At 43.3% G+C, this 18,404-nt stretch overlaps 1 protein-coding gene across 1 annotated transcript in view; it reads right to left on the reverse strand.

The window, feature by feature from the left end:
- Positions 1 to 249: 249 nt before the first annotated feature.
- LOC126526467 (cytochrome P450 3A6-like) overlaps positions 250 to 18,404 on the reverse strand; it is a 70,659-nt gene continuing 52,504 nt past the window's right edge. Inside the window, exons 11-14 of the mRNA XM_072289622.1 lie at positions 10,346 to 10,437; positions 4,366 to 4,506; positions 2,349 to 2,511; positions 250 to 425 (exon numbers count right to left, since the gene is read on the reverse strand). Of these exons, the coding sequence (XP_072145723.1) occupies positions 336 to 425; positions 2,349 to 2,511; positions 4,366 to 4,506; positions 10,346 to 10,437 (486 nt within the window). The 3' untranslated portion in view covers positions 250 to 335. The remainder of the gene's footprint in view (positions 426 to 2,348; positions 2,512 to 4,365; positions 4,507 to 10,345; positions 10,438 to 18,404) is intronic.

Below are 18,404 nucleotides of genomic sequence, written 5' to 3' on the forward strand. Positions count from 1 at the left end.
ATGGCTTTATTTGTAACTTGAAGACTGTCGTATTCCTCCACAATTTCATTTGGTAGAACTCTTCTAGGATTCTCTTCTGTCGACATGTCCGCCTGCAAGTTTTCAGCTCAGTTTGTATGCATTGCTTTTAAATTCTTGGGTGAATTTCATTCCCGCTCGCATTCGAGCGTCTCATTGAAGTGTTTCGCCGAACATTACCAAGCTGTTACGGCATATTTTTGCACTACATGGGTCTACTTACAGAATATGTTTGAAGAACAGTGCTTTTTTTATTTCGTACAAGTGTTTTCTGCCAATAGAGTAACATGCATTCTGATCAAGTGTCACTTGAAGATTTACTTGGCGCCTTTGAGTCTGTGCAAACGAATTCGCACACTTTCTTTAGGAATGACCAGGAAGGAGCATGTGTCCAGCTCAAGGTCATGCTGCAACGAATGGAAAAAGAAATATTTGTTAAAAAATATAAAACATGCGCACGGCCGTAGACTTGCTCTACGTAATATCGCATGCTGTGATGGTGCAGCGAGTGAGAAAACAAAAAGTAGTAGCGTATATTTTCACTTGGTAAAGGGAGCATTCTTTGGAGCATGCACAGCTGCACAGTCGTCTCATATACCTAGCGTTGCCGTTCTGATGTTTCAAACCTGAATACCGCTGTATTTTGTTATGGAAATCCGTGTGATTTATCAATCATACATGCTGTCTTAGCGCTCTCAGCACAATCAAAACACATAAATGAAACAAATCTTTTGCATCGAACATCAGAGAACATGGCAATCGAATATGGTATACTTATCAGGAATAAATGGCATGAATTTCTTGAGATAAAATGTTACAGGCGTATTGTTTTAAAGGAAAGGAACACCTATGCAGAGCACTGAAGCGGGCAGCAAAGTGCCCTTCAACGTTATGAATACATTATCTAGCATGACAATTTAGCTAAAGTAAAAAAAAACGAATGCAACGAAACCAGGCTTTTGCGAAGGAAATTACTTGTAAATTGTTACCCGTAATCAATTACATTTCTTGTTAATTTTATATTTTAACAACTGTTATTTTCATTCAGTAACGGTCACTGTGGTTCAAATACTTCTTTAGTAACCAGTTACGTTATTGTCGGAACAAGCTCTAACAGGAGACGCAGCCTTAGCACTTGAATTTAGCTAGAACTAATCTAGGATAGCTGCGGTCCTCACATGCGGCACTCTCCTAGTGCTCCTGTTTTGACAGGCGAACCCAACTCTTGGGCACACTTTTGGGATGTTCTTTTTATGCGGCCGCTATAGGCGGAGAGAGTTGCTGCTCAATTCTTCGCAGAACTAGGTCTATTATTTCTCTCACATAGACACGTTCTCTGTCATTAAACATGCATGTCCTTGCGATTGTAAGGCAAACCGTATTTTGAGGGCCGAATGACGAACAGTTATATTTGTGTTTGCTATGGAGGTTTAGCCGCGTCTTCGAAGAACAGGAACTTCTGCAGGCGTCTGGTGCAATTCGTCAGTTTAGGTCTAAGTGGCTGCGCGGAAAGGGGGCTGGCAAGAGTTTCACGAGATGCTGGGTGACTCATTGAACCGGCACTGTTATAAACTTTGCACTGATGGCCACTTCGTGAGTTATTGCCAGCAAATCACCTACAGGTGACTTCTCTTATGCTTTTCTCCAGCAGAAGCGTCTTTTTTTTTTTTACTTCCAACAAGAATAATATAACGCTTCTTAGAGGACCCGTACACGAGCATCGCAGCATTGAACAACCACCATACACTACATCCTAACCGTTCTTTCGAGCACACACATCGCCTGAGTTTTCAGTGTCACTGCTGATGTCTCCAAAAGAAAAATAAAGAACATGAGCGACACAAAAATTCAAAAACAATGTTAGTGAAGATAAACAACGTGTGAATGGCTGAAACGATGCACTGAAAGAGCCAGGTTAGCTCGTTGTAGATTTTGGCTCTATTCCTGCAATATTATTAAATGTTGGGAGGCAAGTAACTTAAAATTAATCAATTACGTTCAAGTGAATGTACCATTAGTTTTGTGAGGGAGTAATTGGTAACTGCAATCAAATAAAGTATTGTTGCCGTAGTGGTAATTATAACCGCATACATTGTATTCTGTAACGTGTACGATTGTGAACAAGATGAAATTAGTGGGCTATTTCGTTGACACTAATCGCACTTATTTCTATTGAGCAACGAATGCATGAGGTGGCAAATATACAGGACAAAGTTGCAAACGTATTGTTATGAGGTTCCACAGTTTCTCAGCTTGTTGCGCTAAGGAAGCACACACAGAGAATAAAAGAATAGTATGACGTGGACATGGCAGTAAACTACCTACAATACCTTCTGACTGGTGCCCAGGGTGATACGATAGTGGCGAAGCACCTGAGCAGTAGCTGAGGCTATCTCGAGAAGCGCCAGACGCATTCCGATGCATATCCGGGGGCCCAGACCGAAGGGTTGGTACACAGTTGGGTTGACTAAGTGCTTATTTTCTGGACTGAACCTGAAATTGAATGAAACTTATAAGCATGAATAATACAAGGAGTGGGTGTTGTGACGAACACATGGCGTGGAGCCGTCTGAATTGTTTTTTTTTTCTCGTTTCCTGATGAACACATTGCACCATTCATAATTTAGTGTTAGGAAATATTGGAATCTGCCATAAATATCGACTTCTTGAGAGATGCAAGGTGGTTACCCGGCGCTTCTTCTTTGCGTGACAGTCTGCGAAGTGACCAGATTTAACTTCATATGCGAAGTCCCAAGAGATGGCAGCGTCAACATCCTTCACTAGCGCCTTTCCTTTAAGCAAGGACACGTCTGCTTGTGTTATTTTCCTCGATCCATGAAAGCAGTCTCCAGCTACAAATCTGGTCATATAAGGCTGTTCAAGAATGGGATCGCACTTCTGCGTCTTAAGTCGGCCTTAACGAAATGGTTCGATCACAATTTAAAAAGAAAGCTTCTACTGGCCCGTTAAAAAATTAAAATTCTCTAGTGTTCCAAGCCATTTATCGTGTCTACTCGTGAGCCGTTACTCGGGGGGCTAAAATTCAAAAGAACTAACACGGCAACGGACTCCCAAAACATGCAATAAGACGGCTGTCTAACCGCAGATTTATCGACTACCTCATAGGCTGAGACAGCTCTTTGAGGATAGCGCTTTGGTCTCAGGCTGCTTTTAAGAGCCAAGCACAAGATACACAAGATAAAAGGGATCTGTTCGGCTGTTAGTGAATGTGCAGGAGCGCAGACATCGAGGAAAGGATGAAAAATGGCACACATTAAGAAGCCTGTTGTTTGTAAGCGCGACGTAGTGCATAAGACACCATTGACTTGTGGCATATGCTATATTGGCAGAACTGAAAGTTGGCTAAACGTGCACCTAAGCGAACAGAGCTATTCGCTAAGGTGAACCCGTGTTTCCCTTTTGTATAGCATTGATCCACGTGTAGACGTCAGCAAATGTACGAAAGGATCGCCTTGTTCAATCGGCGTCATAACGCAACCACTAGCGAGATAGCCGAACCATTCTTTGAACATTGTAGTGATCATAGGTTTAACATCCAGGTTCCCACTTACTTGCTGAAAGCAGAGATTGATTTTGTTTATGCCCCATAATAACGTTTTATTCGTTATGGTTTTTTTCCCAAGAAACCTCGTTTGCAGTATCACGCTTTGTGCCTGTTTATTCTCCTTTATCGATGGCCGTTTTTCTCACTGTACCTACCATCATGCGTAGTGTTCTCAGACTAGCCTAATTTTCTGTTTAATTGTTTTTCTTTGACGCGTTTTTCCACAGTATAGGTATTGCAAAAACGATAGGTCTGACACTCTCACAAGTAACCCTAATTCAGGTAAAGTATATAAAGCAATAATCATACTGAGGTTTTCGCGGTAAAGAGGTGGCGAAATTTCCCCCAATGGTTTTTCGAGATTTGGTTCACAATGGACACACACCGATCTATGGAGATACTCACATGGTAAAAGAGTGCTTGTGCCTTTCGCACTAATTTTGTTCAAGAAACAAGGCCTAGAAATGAATTCAGCCCCAAAAAATCAATGTGTCATTTTCCATAGGTCATTTGTTACCTCATATGTATGATTTAGGCGCAGGCAATTGAATGCGAAGCCCACACTATCATTTATTTATACGCTGGAACGATATCTCAGTCGTGGATGATTCACAATTTGAATATTAAATGATACTTATTGCTCCCATTTTTAAGTCCTAAATTTTCTTGCTTTTTTGACGAATTTACTCAACGTGACCAGAAAAAACGGTGAACAAATTCTAACTTTGTATAATACGGAATGTGGCCTGAATTTTCTGGAGTTAAAGAAGACAAACGCTCACCTTTCTGGGACAAACTTCTCCGGTTCGTGCCAGTATGCCGGATCATGATGCAGCAGATACGTAGGCACTATTACCGACGTTCCTTTCTTAATGAGATATTTCCCACATTGATAGTCTTCTTCTGCACACCGCGATGTAAACCTGGAGAAAGGGGTTCGGAAGGTGAACGAATTGTCGTCGAGAAAAGACAGATTAAGCCCGCTGCAAGTTACGAAACCAACGCATAGCAAGGGGAAAGAAAATGTCCCTCGCGAAATGAAAATAAAAGCATTCGACAACTCGAGATAGAGGCTCGTCAAAATGCCGAGTCCACAAGTATTCGAAGCGTTCAAAATAGAAAAATAAAAAAATATTTGCCCTCTACCGTCTAGGAGAGGTTCATAAATCACGCCTATATTGAAGATGTGTTCACTATTACGCGTTTGAAGTGATTCAGTCATCCTACCTGTTCTGTCTCGATGTTGGTCGTTCAGGCCATGAGACAGTTCAAGGTTGTAACGACGAGCCGCTAAGTTATCCACGTGCAGAAAATGGCTCATTGTCGCGTAGTATTGCATACCAGTGGCGTGCGATTCTCGTTGCCTTTCAAAATATCAACTGCATGGTTCAATGCATAAGACCTTCGCTACCGTTACACGTACTTGCAATTCTCGCACCCAGCTCATCTGGTGACCAGCAGACAATATTAGGGATAGCGGCGAGAGTTCCCGTCGAAATTGACACCAATATTTACGTGTACCACTAGTGGCATTGATGAAGATTAATGCTCAGCCTTAACCGACAGCGACACTAGTACCACGTATCGTCGTTCGTATCCTACGATAAAGGATGTGCATCCAGCTTCGTAGATGGATGTCCTCTGTGAGGTCACTTCAAAGAGGCGTGGGAACAGTACTCCGAACAATGTTACCCCCAACTTCGAAGGGTGGTGTTCTCGGATGTAACACTTTTTTGTTTATATTGATCGCTAGCCACAGACAGGATAACCATGAATTTGGCGATGCACCGAGCTAGTATACATGTTGGAAAATATTCAAAATATTTATAGAACAATCAAATACAGAATCCATGTTGCGAGCGACCATACGAGGAATCTTTGGACTGGGCGACGACTGACCATCTGATCTAAGAGATGCATTGTGGAGACCATCAAAAGTATGGTCTGTGTATCCATGTAATGTTCACCTCGAACACGTAACTAGCCTGCCTGACAGTTGCCGCGTAGCAACGTATGGACTCAGTGCAATTGCGGAGTGCTGGAACTTTCATAACTTGCTTATAGGTTCTTTTTCTTCTGTCTGGTAGAGAACAATGCCAAACTATCACATCAAATGTTTTCCTCCGCAGTTACATTACCAGCAATTGAAGCGTTCGCTTGCTCTTATTTTGTCGTTATCTGTGGTCTTGTAACTGAGCACACACCATTCGCTCTGATGATGTCTTTTAATATCTCGTGGGCCGCACCACGCTATTTAGGTAGCGTTGAGCCCAACATGGTCATGTAATGTGTCCGCTGGAAAATAAAATTTATTTTATTTGAGCTGGCTTCCAATATCAAATCCGGCACTCTGCTCATGCTAAGTAGCTAGAGTTAACTCAACGGAGCTTGCATTTCAATAAATTTCACTGTACTGTGAAAGGACGCGCGTTGCTCACTAAACCCTGAAAAGTTTAAAACGCGCAAGCACGTATTCATTTTATATCTCAGGAGCATCAGGGACAAAAAATATTCGCAAAGCACTCCTCACAATCACTTATTTTGAGGGCAAGATATCTGATTTGATAGCGTGACTAGCGTCCGAAAAAATTGCTGTAAGGATTTATTGCGACAATAGCGTTCATAAGCATTCACATGGAACATAATCAATGCTACATAGCCACACCCACCAAAACAAACTCACTATACCGATCCTTTCAAATGAGTGTTCTTGACCTTCACTTTGGTTTCTTGCATAAATTGCGGTCGGCTGGTCAATTGTGTCAACGACTGCTTGCTTCTTGATTTTAAAACACCAACACAATTTCTAGCATTTAATTTGCAATTGTAGACATTGAACGTGTAATATTTATTTATTTATTTATTTATTTATTTATTTATTTATTTATTTATTTATTTATTTATTTATTGCATACTGCCGATCCCCATGGCGAGTATTGCTGAAGGAAAATCAATACGGGGGAGAAATAGAGGTAATGAGAGTGTCAGTACGCAATTACATATCTTGTAAAAGATCATTTGGAATTTGCTGAAGCAAAAGTCATAATGACGTCGTTACGAACAGATAGACATACAGCACATAATGATCATGTTGTGTAAAGCACACAAGAATTAATCAAGAACACCAGTACACAAGAAACGCACACAAGGCTTTAACTGTGGATGGTGCGTATGTAATTTTCAAGTAATTATAAAAATTTATTGAAATTGTTACAACCATTTATACATTAGAGAAATCTGTTCCATTCTCTGACTGCCTGCATGAAGAAAGAAGGTTTAAAACAGTTTGTGTTGAAACGGTATTCTTGGAAGATTAGTGGATACTTGTCACATGAATGTCTACTTTCAGACTCAGATATCAGTCTTAAACCGTTAAAGTTAACTGCCGATGAAGATGTTGGAACAGCACTTCATTAAGTGCGAATTCACCGTGATTGCATAATATTAAGAGTACAGATTTTGCATATATTTTTGTGGTTGAAACAAATAAGCTTTATTTGTTCTATGCGGCTTTCCTTGCACTCCTTCCAGCTTGTTAACTAAAGAAGTTGTGGCCACGAAGCAAACCAGGTTTGTATATTTGTGTTTAGGCCAAATAAAGGTACTAAAAGCTCTTGTTTGAGGTAGTGCTCTCTCTCCAGGAAAGGTGATAGGCATTGCAACACCGCAGTCGTCGGTTGTGAGAGAATACTCTCAGGGAGGCAGACGACGTAACATAATTTACACGTGTCTCCCATCTAAGGTCTTAATAACTAATCCAAGGTACTTGTGCTGTTTGGCTGTTGTTAGTTGCGTGTCACCACTGGTGCAGGAAAAAAAAGTTAAATGTCCTGCTAACGTGTTATTCTTAGTAGAGCTGATTTTTTAACATTTAGGGTGCTATGTTATTTCGTGCACAATCATGAATTGTTGAGGAAAATATGATCGGAAGGAGAGTCAGTTTCCTTGTAAATGAAACAACTATCGGGCGAAAAGTATCATGTTAGTTATTATGAATGAGGCTCGATCACTAATAAAGATAAAAAATAAGATCGGAGCCAAGACGATGCTGGGCAATTTTAGTTACTTCTTGTATTTGATTATTTGATATTAAAGCTGTGTCCGGTTCTTTAGCTACGCGTTAATCCAGTCTGTAATAGATCCTTTATCTATTGCCATATGTAAGTTCTATATTAGCTTTCGATGGGATAACCGCTCAAACGCTTTAGAAATGCCAAGTGAGATGAGGTCGATCTGCTTTTGTTGGTCGATGGCCAACAAGATGTGGTCTACTAATTCGATTAATTGTGTAATTGTGGAAACACCTTATCAATACCTGTGCTGAGACAGTGAGAAAGTACGTTCTTATTCATGGTAAGTAGTGCTACGTTTAATAATGTGCTCCAGTAATGTGCATATTGTGCTTGTTAGTGATATTGAGTGCTACTTGGCGACATCAAGTTCACCGCCTGATTTCTCAACTGATATAACCTGTGTCATTTGCTACTCATAAGGCAACGAACACGGTGTTAAGGATTTGTTCAATGTTATGCACATATATTTGGTTACATATTCGCCCTGCCGGGTGAGAAACTAATTCGATACGTTATATTATCAGGCCATGGCGGCTTTTTGACTTTAACTCTTAGCAAAAGGGCAAAAATACCTGCTTCGTCTATGTGAAGAGGTTCTATGCAGTTGGCACTACATGCCTTAGCATGCGGCGGGATGTGCTGGTGTGTAGTGAAAATTGTACCGAAATAAGTTTTAAGCAATTTAGCTGTGTCTGTACTTTCTTCGGGGGACACTGCACTGTCTTTCTAGTTTTTAGAATTTGAGAAGTTTCAAAAGGTTTGTGGTGCATCATTTGGAAATTTAGCTAACGTGAAAGATAAGTGATTTTTGTCTTCGTTTATTTTTGACTTTAATTAACTGACAGCTGCCGCAAGGATCTTTGTAGATATAAATAGCGGTCTTTCTAAAATATTTTCTTAGGCGGTTTGCGTTTTGCCAGAATAACGTTATGATTTATTCATGGATAATTTTTTTTCTTTTATTTGGTTGGTAAGTAATAAGATATGCGATGGGATACAAATTTTTCAAATTTCTGCCACAACAATTCAATATCAGCATCCAGATGGCTCGCAAGCTGCTCGAACAAACTAAATTCGTGGGATAGGTGGTGGAGTATGCTAATATCGTGAGCATCCTTGAAATCAACATACCTTTGACCTGATATGGAGAGTCTTATGCTTTGTTTGCGAGCCACCTTCATTATTGCTGCCTTATTTGGGGCCCCACATATGTTACAAATATTAACCGTTTGCTTGTAATACAAAAGAAAATTGGTCGCGTAATTAGTGATATGCCCTTTGACTCCCCATCTGAGCCCCTATATTTAAAACTTCGGGTAATTAAAGTCAGCGATATGTTTAACTACCACCTTGCTCTTGGATACCTAAAAGAAACCAAACAGAACTTAAGCCTTGTTTCATCTCTGACTAGATTAGAACACAACATCTCATGTTGTAACACCAGGTACCCGGAATACTGTCATGTGCCGCATGTGCGTTCAACCTATGGTAACCAAATGACTTGTTACACTCTCCCCACTCTGCTGAATAATCTCAGATCTGCGTCCATCGATGTACCTAATTGTTCTGGCAGAGAACTGTATAAGTGCTATTGCCCGAAGAATTGGGTTTGACCAGGTATCTAATATTCTTTTTTTAAGAGTTTTGTGCATCTATATATCTGTATTGTTTGTTTTTCCAGAGCTGTTTGATGTGCGAAGCAAATAGTTTAAGTGAGATCTATGTACTATATGCCCTTACTCTCTTTCCTTTCTCGCTCTTCGTTGTTCCTCTTTCCTTTCCTTTTCTTTTTTTCTCGCTCCTTGCTGTCTGCTGTCTTTTGGACCTTCTGGTTACTAGGACCAGTCAAGTGGCTTTTTTAGCAACTTTCTTCCTAATGCCTTGGCACTTTGTACAACTTGTTTTTATGAATAAATAAAGGTATTATTATTCTAAATATTATTATTATTATTATTATTATTATTATTATTATTATAATTATTATTATTATTATTATTATTATTATTATTATTATTATTATTATTATTATTATTATTATTATTATTATTATTATTATTATTATTATTATTATAGAATCAATGATATCGTGCGGCCCGAGATGCCGTTCATTACTTCAACGTTGTTATTATCAGTGGGAAAACGGTCGCTAAGAAACACCGGCTCAAGTATATCCGGGGCACGCCCATACACATGGGTGGCGTGCTTAATAAATTGAGATAGGTTAAATATTAGCACAGTATCAAAAGTTACGGCAGACGAGTGTGATTGATGCTGCATCTTGCACCTCTCGATAGCGGGGAGATTAAGATCGCCAACCAGTAAGCACACTTGTAAGAAAATGTGAGTGCAAGTGTGAATGCAAAACGTTGATGTCGGACGAGGGACTTGGATAAGCGCAGCCAACGACAACTGGATAGGAAGTGAAGCACATTTTATAAAAACAGCTTCGACCCCTTCAACTTCTGAAATGACCGTGGGAGCAATATCTTTTCTCATTACAATAGTTGCACCTATCCTACGTGTAGGTTCATCTTTACCTAAGAATGCCTAGTCAGGCGGCGTTATGTCGAAGTCCCTAATGTTAGTAGATAGCTATGTTTCGGTGCGCGCGACAAATTTGGGTTCACTACTGAAAAAGAATGGTTCTAAAGTCAATGCTGATAGTCAATGAGCTGTGCAAAATTCTCACGTGGTTGATGTTGGATAGATTCGCATGGTCTCAGAAATTACTTGGTTCGTATAAGGAAGTGCCATAATAGTCTGGAATGATAGGTGGTCTCCCTGAAAGAAAAAGAGGGAAAGCAGGTGAACAGCGTTTCAGCACTTCAATTATTTAGGTACGCAAACGAATTCCTTTTGATCCGTGTTGAATGCACAAATAACTTGTTTGTGTAAAAGAAGCCTGTACAAACTCATTTTAAAGCAAACCCCAACTGCATCTAGCAAGATGCTCACAATGTCATTGAGCTCAAGTACTTGTAGGATGCAGAATACTTAGGACAGGAGCTATATTACGGCTTATCGTGGCCAGTCATGTTATCGCGCCATTGTGCTCTGTAAGGTACTAACAATCATAAAAAAATGTTCGTGTTTTTGTGGCTGCCCACCAGCTGCATTTCACTTGGTAAGAATGAGGTTTCTGTAAGTGCACTACTGTCCACTAAAAACAGAATAATGTAGTTGACTCAAGAAACGGCGCAGCTGACAGCTAGGCGAGCTTACCGCAGGAACCTAGTAGAAAGTAAGGAACACAACGCACAACGACTAGACAAATAGAACCAAGATCACAGCGGGGACGAAGTCTATTCTAAGAATGAGAAAATTCAGTATTGTGGTTATTTTACAGCTGTCAGCAAGCTGTACCAACGGCCAACGAAGAGAGCAAACATATTCAAAGTAGCCTGCACGTTTGCTTGGAAACAGAAATTTATTGGGTAAATGCAAGAACGTTGGATGAACAATTTCATTAAACGCAACCGACCCGACTATACAGATGTGCATGAAAGTGTGCGTACTCGGTGAACACAATCGAACAAATCAAGTTTCCTGGAAACCAATGCGATTGCTCTCATGACTTACTTCGTTTTATAGGCCAGTGTCTCTATACTAGCAGTATCTGTCCACGCGCGTAGTAAAAAATAGTTGTCGTTCAGAGCAGACTCATCAACCTAAATAAATAACAATACACGTGCAATGCACTTCAGCTGGAATTGAACATTTGGCATGACACCGGAGAATCGCACTCTTTTGATAACGATAGCGGCAGTGCGTGTCTGCACTAATAAAAAGTATCTGACCCCTGCGTCACACTGGGTCTCGCCCGCTCCACGCGATGAAACGGGATAGTATATATCAGCGCCCATATTAGGAGTTCAGATATGCCTTAAAAACAGATGTATATAGGATACGAAGTTAACCGAGGGGCCCAATTTTTAGTATTCATATCATAATAAGCCAACAAATAAAGAGACCAAGGACAACACAGGGGAAATTGCTTGTACTTACTAATTGCATAAAAGAAATTATAAATGAATGGAACTGAAAGTGCATGAAAAACAACTTGCCCCGGATGGGGAACGATCCTACTGATTTGTTAGTTGGATTCTTGTGATACGAATCTACAAAGGTGTTTTTTTTTTAGGGGGTAGAAGTTTTTAATAAAGGCTATAAGTGCAGCGAATATGGCTTTTTTGTAGAGGACTTCATAGGTGGAAATACCTTTCCGCTAATAACGTGGGCTTGAGTAGTGTAATAAGGGAAGGTTCGGTAATTTGATATTTTTTTGTTAATCGAACCACTGGGCCGTCTTTATAGTGCGCATATGGAGACAGGCAGATGTTATTACAACCTCGTAAATCTAGGAGATCACACCTAATTTGATATATTCATCGTGTAATTTAAGTGCGCATTGCATGCAGTATTAGAACAGAGCAATACTGGCCCGCTCCCATATTAAAAAAAACAACGCATGACGACAAGTGCGACGAAGCTTGAAGCAACGTCGCGCCCAGTCGCGGCAGGTATTCACAGGGCCAGTTTTCCGTGGAAAAGCAACTGCCCTGCCGTAGTAAGCCAGTATTTGCCACGACATGCTATCATTCAAACTTTGTCACCGGCTTCTTCACGGGGCGCTTCCATGTGACGTTGCAGCACGCCGCACTCAGTTTCGATATTGCCTGCGTTGAGTCTTGAAATTTGCTTACGTATATCTATAACATCACGCGCCCCCAATGACGCGCCGCCGCAAGACGACGAGGATGACGACGCCTTCCTTGGAATAATAAGTGCGGATGACTTCGCTGAACCGCAATGAGCTGACTCGGAGCTAAAAAAACTTTGTAGAGTATGTGAAAGGGAACACGGACGTTATCCTTAGAGCATATAAGCGAATATTGTCTTCCTTTCCATTTCAAAACAACTACTCGTAAAGAACTTCTCACCAGTCCACGCGAACTACCTTCTTGTTCCCTCAGCACTGCTTCCAGAAGTACTGCACGTCTTACATGACGATCCTACTACTGGGCAACTCAGATTATCCCGGAAGCTTTCGAAGATACAGGAAAATTATTAGTAGCCGCGCCTGACTGCCGACGTCGCCTGTTACGTCAACACATGCTGAGACTGTCAGCGACGTGACACACCCCCGACAAGGCCAGCGGGATTACCACAGCCAATCGAGCCTCCTTGTCGACCATTTCAGCAGATCGGAATGGATTTGTTGGGAACTTTTCCGACGTCAACATACGGAAACAAGAGGATCGTCGTGGCGACGGACTACTTCACCTGCTTCGCTGAAACGAAATTTCTGCCGAATGGTAGTGCAGCCGAAGTGGCGAAATTCCTCGTCGAGAACATCCTGCTGTGACGCGGCGCCCCAGAAGTCCTCATCACCTACACAGGAACGGCCTTTAGAGCAGAGCTAGCCCAAGCCATTCTGCAATACAGCCAGACAAGCTGCAGGAGGACAACTGCCTACTACCCGCAGGCGAATGTGTTTAGGCAGCGCCTGAACAAAGCCCTCGCCGACATGCTAACAATGTACGTCGACGTCGAGCACAAGACATGGAATGTGGTCCTGCCATGCGTGACCTTGGCTTATAACATGGCAGCGCAAGAAACAACTCAAGCGACGCTGTTGAATCTGGTTTACGGAAGGAAGCCGACGACGACTCTGGATGCCATGCTGCCACACGTCACCGACGAAGGGAATCTCGACGTCGCCACCTATCTCCAGCATGCCGAAGAAGCCTGACAGCTCGCCCATCTGCGCATCATGAATCACCAGAGGACCGACAGCCGGCATCTTTGACGACGATGAGTGGAATACGAGTTTGGCGACCGTGTTTGGGTTTGGACCCCGATACGCCGGCGGGGACTTAGTGAGAAGCTTTTACACCACAATTTCGGACCCTACAAGGTCATCCGACGCATTGGCGTACTCGACTACGAGGTCGTGCCCGACGGCCTTCCGCTATAACAGCGGCGCCCGTTCGGAACCTGAAATGGTCCATGTTGTGCGACTTAAGCCGTTTTACTATCGCTAACAAACTTTGGGACTTTACGTAGCTGAACTTCAGAGCTTCTTTGGACTTTGTTGCTTTGGACTTGGTTCTTTTTTTTTTTTTTTGTAACTTTTTCTTTAATAAGTCTGCTTTTGTTTCTCACTCTCCTTTTATGTTTGTAGCATTGGGACGATGTTCTTTAAGAGGGAGGCATTCGCACGTGTACTTGCTTACCCGGGGACCGCGTTTAATTGTCCAACAAATTTTTGTTTCAGCGCAGTACGCGCCTGCATGTATCCGAAGTTTCTGCAATCTTAACGATGGTTATATCCGCTGCCTGTTGTCACCGAACCTTGTGTAACCCGCCGCGGTTGCTCAGTGGCTATGGTGTTGGGCTGCTGAGCACGAGGTCGCGGGATCGAATCCCGGCCATGGCGGCCGCATTTCGATGGGGGCGAAATGCGAAAACACCCGTGTACTTAGATTTAGGTGCACGTTAAAGAACCCCAGGTGGTCGAAATTTCCGGAGTCCTCCACTACGGCGTGCCTCATAATCAGAAAGTGGTTTTGGCACGTAAAACCCCATATATTATTATTAACCTTGTGTAATTTGATTGCATGTATGCGCGACGCGAATAGTGTAGAACTTTCTGGAAGACACGCGGACACCGGCGATTACTCTGGAACCTACAATGACTCATTATAAAAGCCGACGCGCTTGTCCCACTGATCAGATTTCGACGATCGCCATTGTGTTCGCCGCTATTCCTGTGCTTTGAGTGTAATTTGCATTTGTGGGAAAAGTTTGCCGAATAAAAGTTATATCGTTAATTACAGAATTGCCGCTGCATTATTCACCGTCACTACTACGTGACAACATTATAAATTTATGAAAGATGGTAGTTCAATCAAGTGTGACTTCCTCCACATTTGCATGCCAGCAACTGCCCATAAGATTCCAACAAAAAGTTCATTAAGGACATTTTTAATTAGTGTTGTGAAGTTCACGTTATTTGCTGCAAGTGGGCGTCCGTGTTGCCTTGAAACTCATTTTCACACACACCATGTTTCCTATGCTCATAGAGATTTTCTAAAAAGATTGTATATGCTAAGGATCCCCCAGTAGAAGCATCTCCTCAAAATAAAATTATTTTAAACTTCTTTTTCTCTTTGTCACTTAGTGGCCTAATTTTAGGTGTATGGCGCATTTCGTGGTCGTGTTTTGTCAGACTTATGTGCTGCAAATAGCTGCCGAGATCATATGCATTACAAATTAGGGGCCGTAAAACATGTAGGCACTTCGTTCAGAGCTTATTTTATTCTCCTGAGGACAAATTTGCGTAACCGCTTACAAAAGCATCGGGAAGCGTTTTTTGATATGTCTAATCAAACGCTCACTTCATTTATACGTCACTTTTGTTTGCTTTCAAAGCGCCCCGCATTGCTTACCTTCGCATGCTTTTTTTTCCTATTTGATTGCCTCGGGAATGCCGACAAACACGAAAAAGTGAAGAGGGTTTTGGTGGGGCCGAGCTAGCGCAGTAAATGTACTTAACTGGGTGAGAAGTGTGGTGCCGGCGTGTGCGATTGCGCCGTTTTGCCTTACTCAGCTTGCCGCCGCAGGTCATAAATCACGGCAACGCGCAACGAGGTCTTGTATTTGCCTCTAAAATTGTTCCTGGAGGAGTGGTTTGCATGCACTAATGCATGCTATTTTATAACACTCTTTTCGTTCTAATACAAAGCTCCAAATTCGCGCGAAAGACCATACTTTTCTCGCTTTCTATGTGCGCAGAAAAATAGCCAAAGAAGATTTCGAGAAACTAAAAAAAAAAATCACTGACGATACGATACTTACCAATGCAAAATTTGAGGGCAACTACATGCGTGATTTGATTTTGCGACATATTGACTGCTGCAGGCAATCTGTCTCGTATGGCACGTTCCAAGTGGCACAAAATGTGGCGCGTTTGCCTCGGTAGTCGGGAAATCGCGAGAGGCAGCGCGTGGGTGCGATTCTCAGCGGCCGCTGAAGACGCACCTGCGCTTGCGCAACGCTTTGTTGCCATAGATACGACGCGCGTTACTCTGGCACCATATCGTAGCCATCGTCACCTGTGCGGCCCGTCTTGCGCGCATTACGCTCTTCTTCTCACGCTTTCGTTCCATCAACAACTAGAGTGGCCCTTCCTCGCGGGGTATTCGCGCCACCAGCGTTAACGGGGACCGCACGCAAGGAAGCGTCACATCTAGGCTTATTCGTAGCCGCTCGCCATCACCCCATGCCAAGGCAGTGATCACCCTCACGCACGCTGATACGGCGACTGACCTCAGCAGCTGACGCCGCGGACGAGCGTAGCCCTCTCTACCTCTCAGCACACTGTCCTGCTCTCCCCCCCTCCCCCCCCCCCCCATTAGAAGCGCAATTGAGATCGCCCATGCAACTCCGAGTGCCTAGGGGCCGAATCTTATAACGGTTCGGTTGGGGAACCGTTCCTTTGGCCTCACCTGATTGGCCAAAATTTTGATTACGTCACAGGTCGTCAGAGGCAGCGGGGCGGTATCGCAATTTTTGAATACGTCACGCATCTGTCAATCATCTTCAAAGCGAACCGGTCGTAGGAACCGGCGAAGGGCTAGTCCGCTTTGGGTTCCGTTGCTGAGGCTTGGCTTTGGCTTGTGACCCTGGCCGCGCGCGCCGGTCGCGCGACCCCGGAGACACGCGGGCGTTGCGCGCGCGTGCGTTGGTTGCTTCGGAGGCTATTACTTGCCTTTATTTTTATTTATTTATTTATTTATTAGATACTGCCAACTGCCTCTTGGCAGTCCAGGCAGGAGTGAGTGTATACAAAGTCGGCACTGCAAGTCAAAATAACAAAAACATGGGTTACAAGGAACCATAAAAAAAATGCTTAAATATACAGACTATTGCGTCGGGAAATGCAGCATGTACAAAATTTGCATAGATAGGAAAATGGTGATTCTAAAATGAACACGCTTCATTGCAAAGATTGTACGGCAGACACAAATGATTCAACCGAGGGCATGCAAGCAACTTCTTGCGGTAGAGCATTCCACTCTGCTATAGTTCGAGGAAAAAACGAGAAGCGATAAGCAGTAGTTTTAGTCGGTGGCATCACAATCGTTTTGCTGTGCTTGCGTCTGGTTTCTCTTGTTTTATTAAAATTGATGTATATGTCGGGATCCATTTTTGTTTGTTTATTAACGATATTAAACAAAGTTTGTAGGCGATGCAGTCTACGCCGAAATTCTAGCGATGGGAGGCCAGACCGTGTTCTGAGATCAGTGATCGAGACTCGTCTATTATAAATATTATAAATAAATCTAAGGGCTTTCTTTTGCACGCTTTCAATGTTGTTGACACCGGTCTTTGTGTGGGGATCCCAGACAGCATCGGCATATTCAAGCAGTGGTCTAATGAGTGTCGTGTAGGCAGCGAGTTTAGTCGTCGTCTGCTTGGCGTTCCTCTTTCGGTGTCGACCACGGCTGGAAGCGCGATACGCGTTCGAAGAAGTGACGGATAATGAGTTGCACCGCCCTTGCTGGCTTTCTAAGTAAACCTTTTCCAGGCTACGCTATCAAATGGAGGGGACTCAGGTGCAAGCTTACGAGTGGCCATTCCACGCAGAGGAAGGAATATTGCGCGCTGCGGTTCATCGCCACCGGCCTGCAGCTCCCAGAGGTCGGTCGGACGTGAAGCATTCATCGGAATGACCTAGATCTCTGCTGCCGACACTGTCCACAAAGTTGCTCTCGCAATTACTGTGTTGGCTGGTTGAAGGGCTGGGTCAGCTTTCCCGTGACCTCAGCTTCAAAGCCAATGCCAAAGAGATATTTGCATGGTGAGATCGAATTCTCAGTGCTATCGCCAGCGTGAATAGCTCGCAGATCGCCGTTCAGCAGTCAGAATGGTTCAACCTAGGCTGGTTCAGAACTTCCTTCGTTCGGCTGATAAAACTATACAGTCAGGACGGGAAGATATTGTGGAGATCTCTTATTTGGCTGCCTTGTTTTCTCTGGTTCGGGAGTGCCGCACTTTGTTACTCAATTTTACGGCACAGCGCGCACCGTCAGCACCACACTCTTCGATTTGACTTCGCGCAGGCAATGCAGGGCCCGTTAATAATTTTAATTGTGGGGTTTTACGTGCCAAAACCACTTTCTGATTATGAGGCACGCCGTAGTGGAGGACTCCGGAAATTTCGACCACCTGGGGTTCTTTAGCGTGCACCTAAATCTAAGCACACGGGTGTTTTTCGCATTTCGCCCCCATCGAAATGCGGCCGCCGTGGCCGGGATACGATCCCGCGACCTCGTGCTCAGCTGCCCAACACCATAGCCACTGAGCAACCACGGCGGGTAATGCAGGGCCCGTGTATTGTAATGTTCGATTTCAAGTTCCATTGCTTTTATCACGCGACGCGCAGTGGGGCTTATCGCAGGGACAGCGGCAGCGCGGCGGCGAGCGAGTCATGTCCGAGCCGATGACGAAGGGCGAAAATAGATGGAAAATTGATATAGTCGGCTAGTAAAGGTGTCCCTAACAACCAGTTCACGGTTTTGTCGCGCTCGCTACTTGAGAAGTGCCGGCAGTGCGTTCCTGTTGCGTGCATCGTGCGAGCTCCTGGTAGCAGACGACATAGCGCTGCGCTCTGCCAACTCATTTACGCTTGCGATACCGCCTGTCGGCTGAGAATAAAAAAGAATGACATTAATAAATTATTT

This window comes from Dermacentor andersoni, chromosome 8 (assembly GCF_023375885.2).
Source record: "Dermacentor andersoni chromosome 8, qqDerAnde1_hic_scaffold, whole genome shotgun sequence".
Lineage (NCBI taxonomy): Eukaryota > Metazoa > Arthropoda > Arachnida > Ixodida > Ixodidae > Dermacentor > Dermacentor andersoni.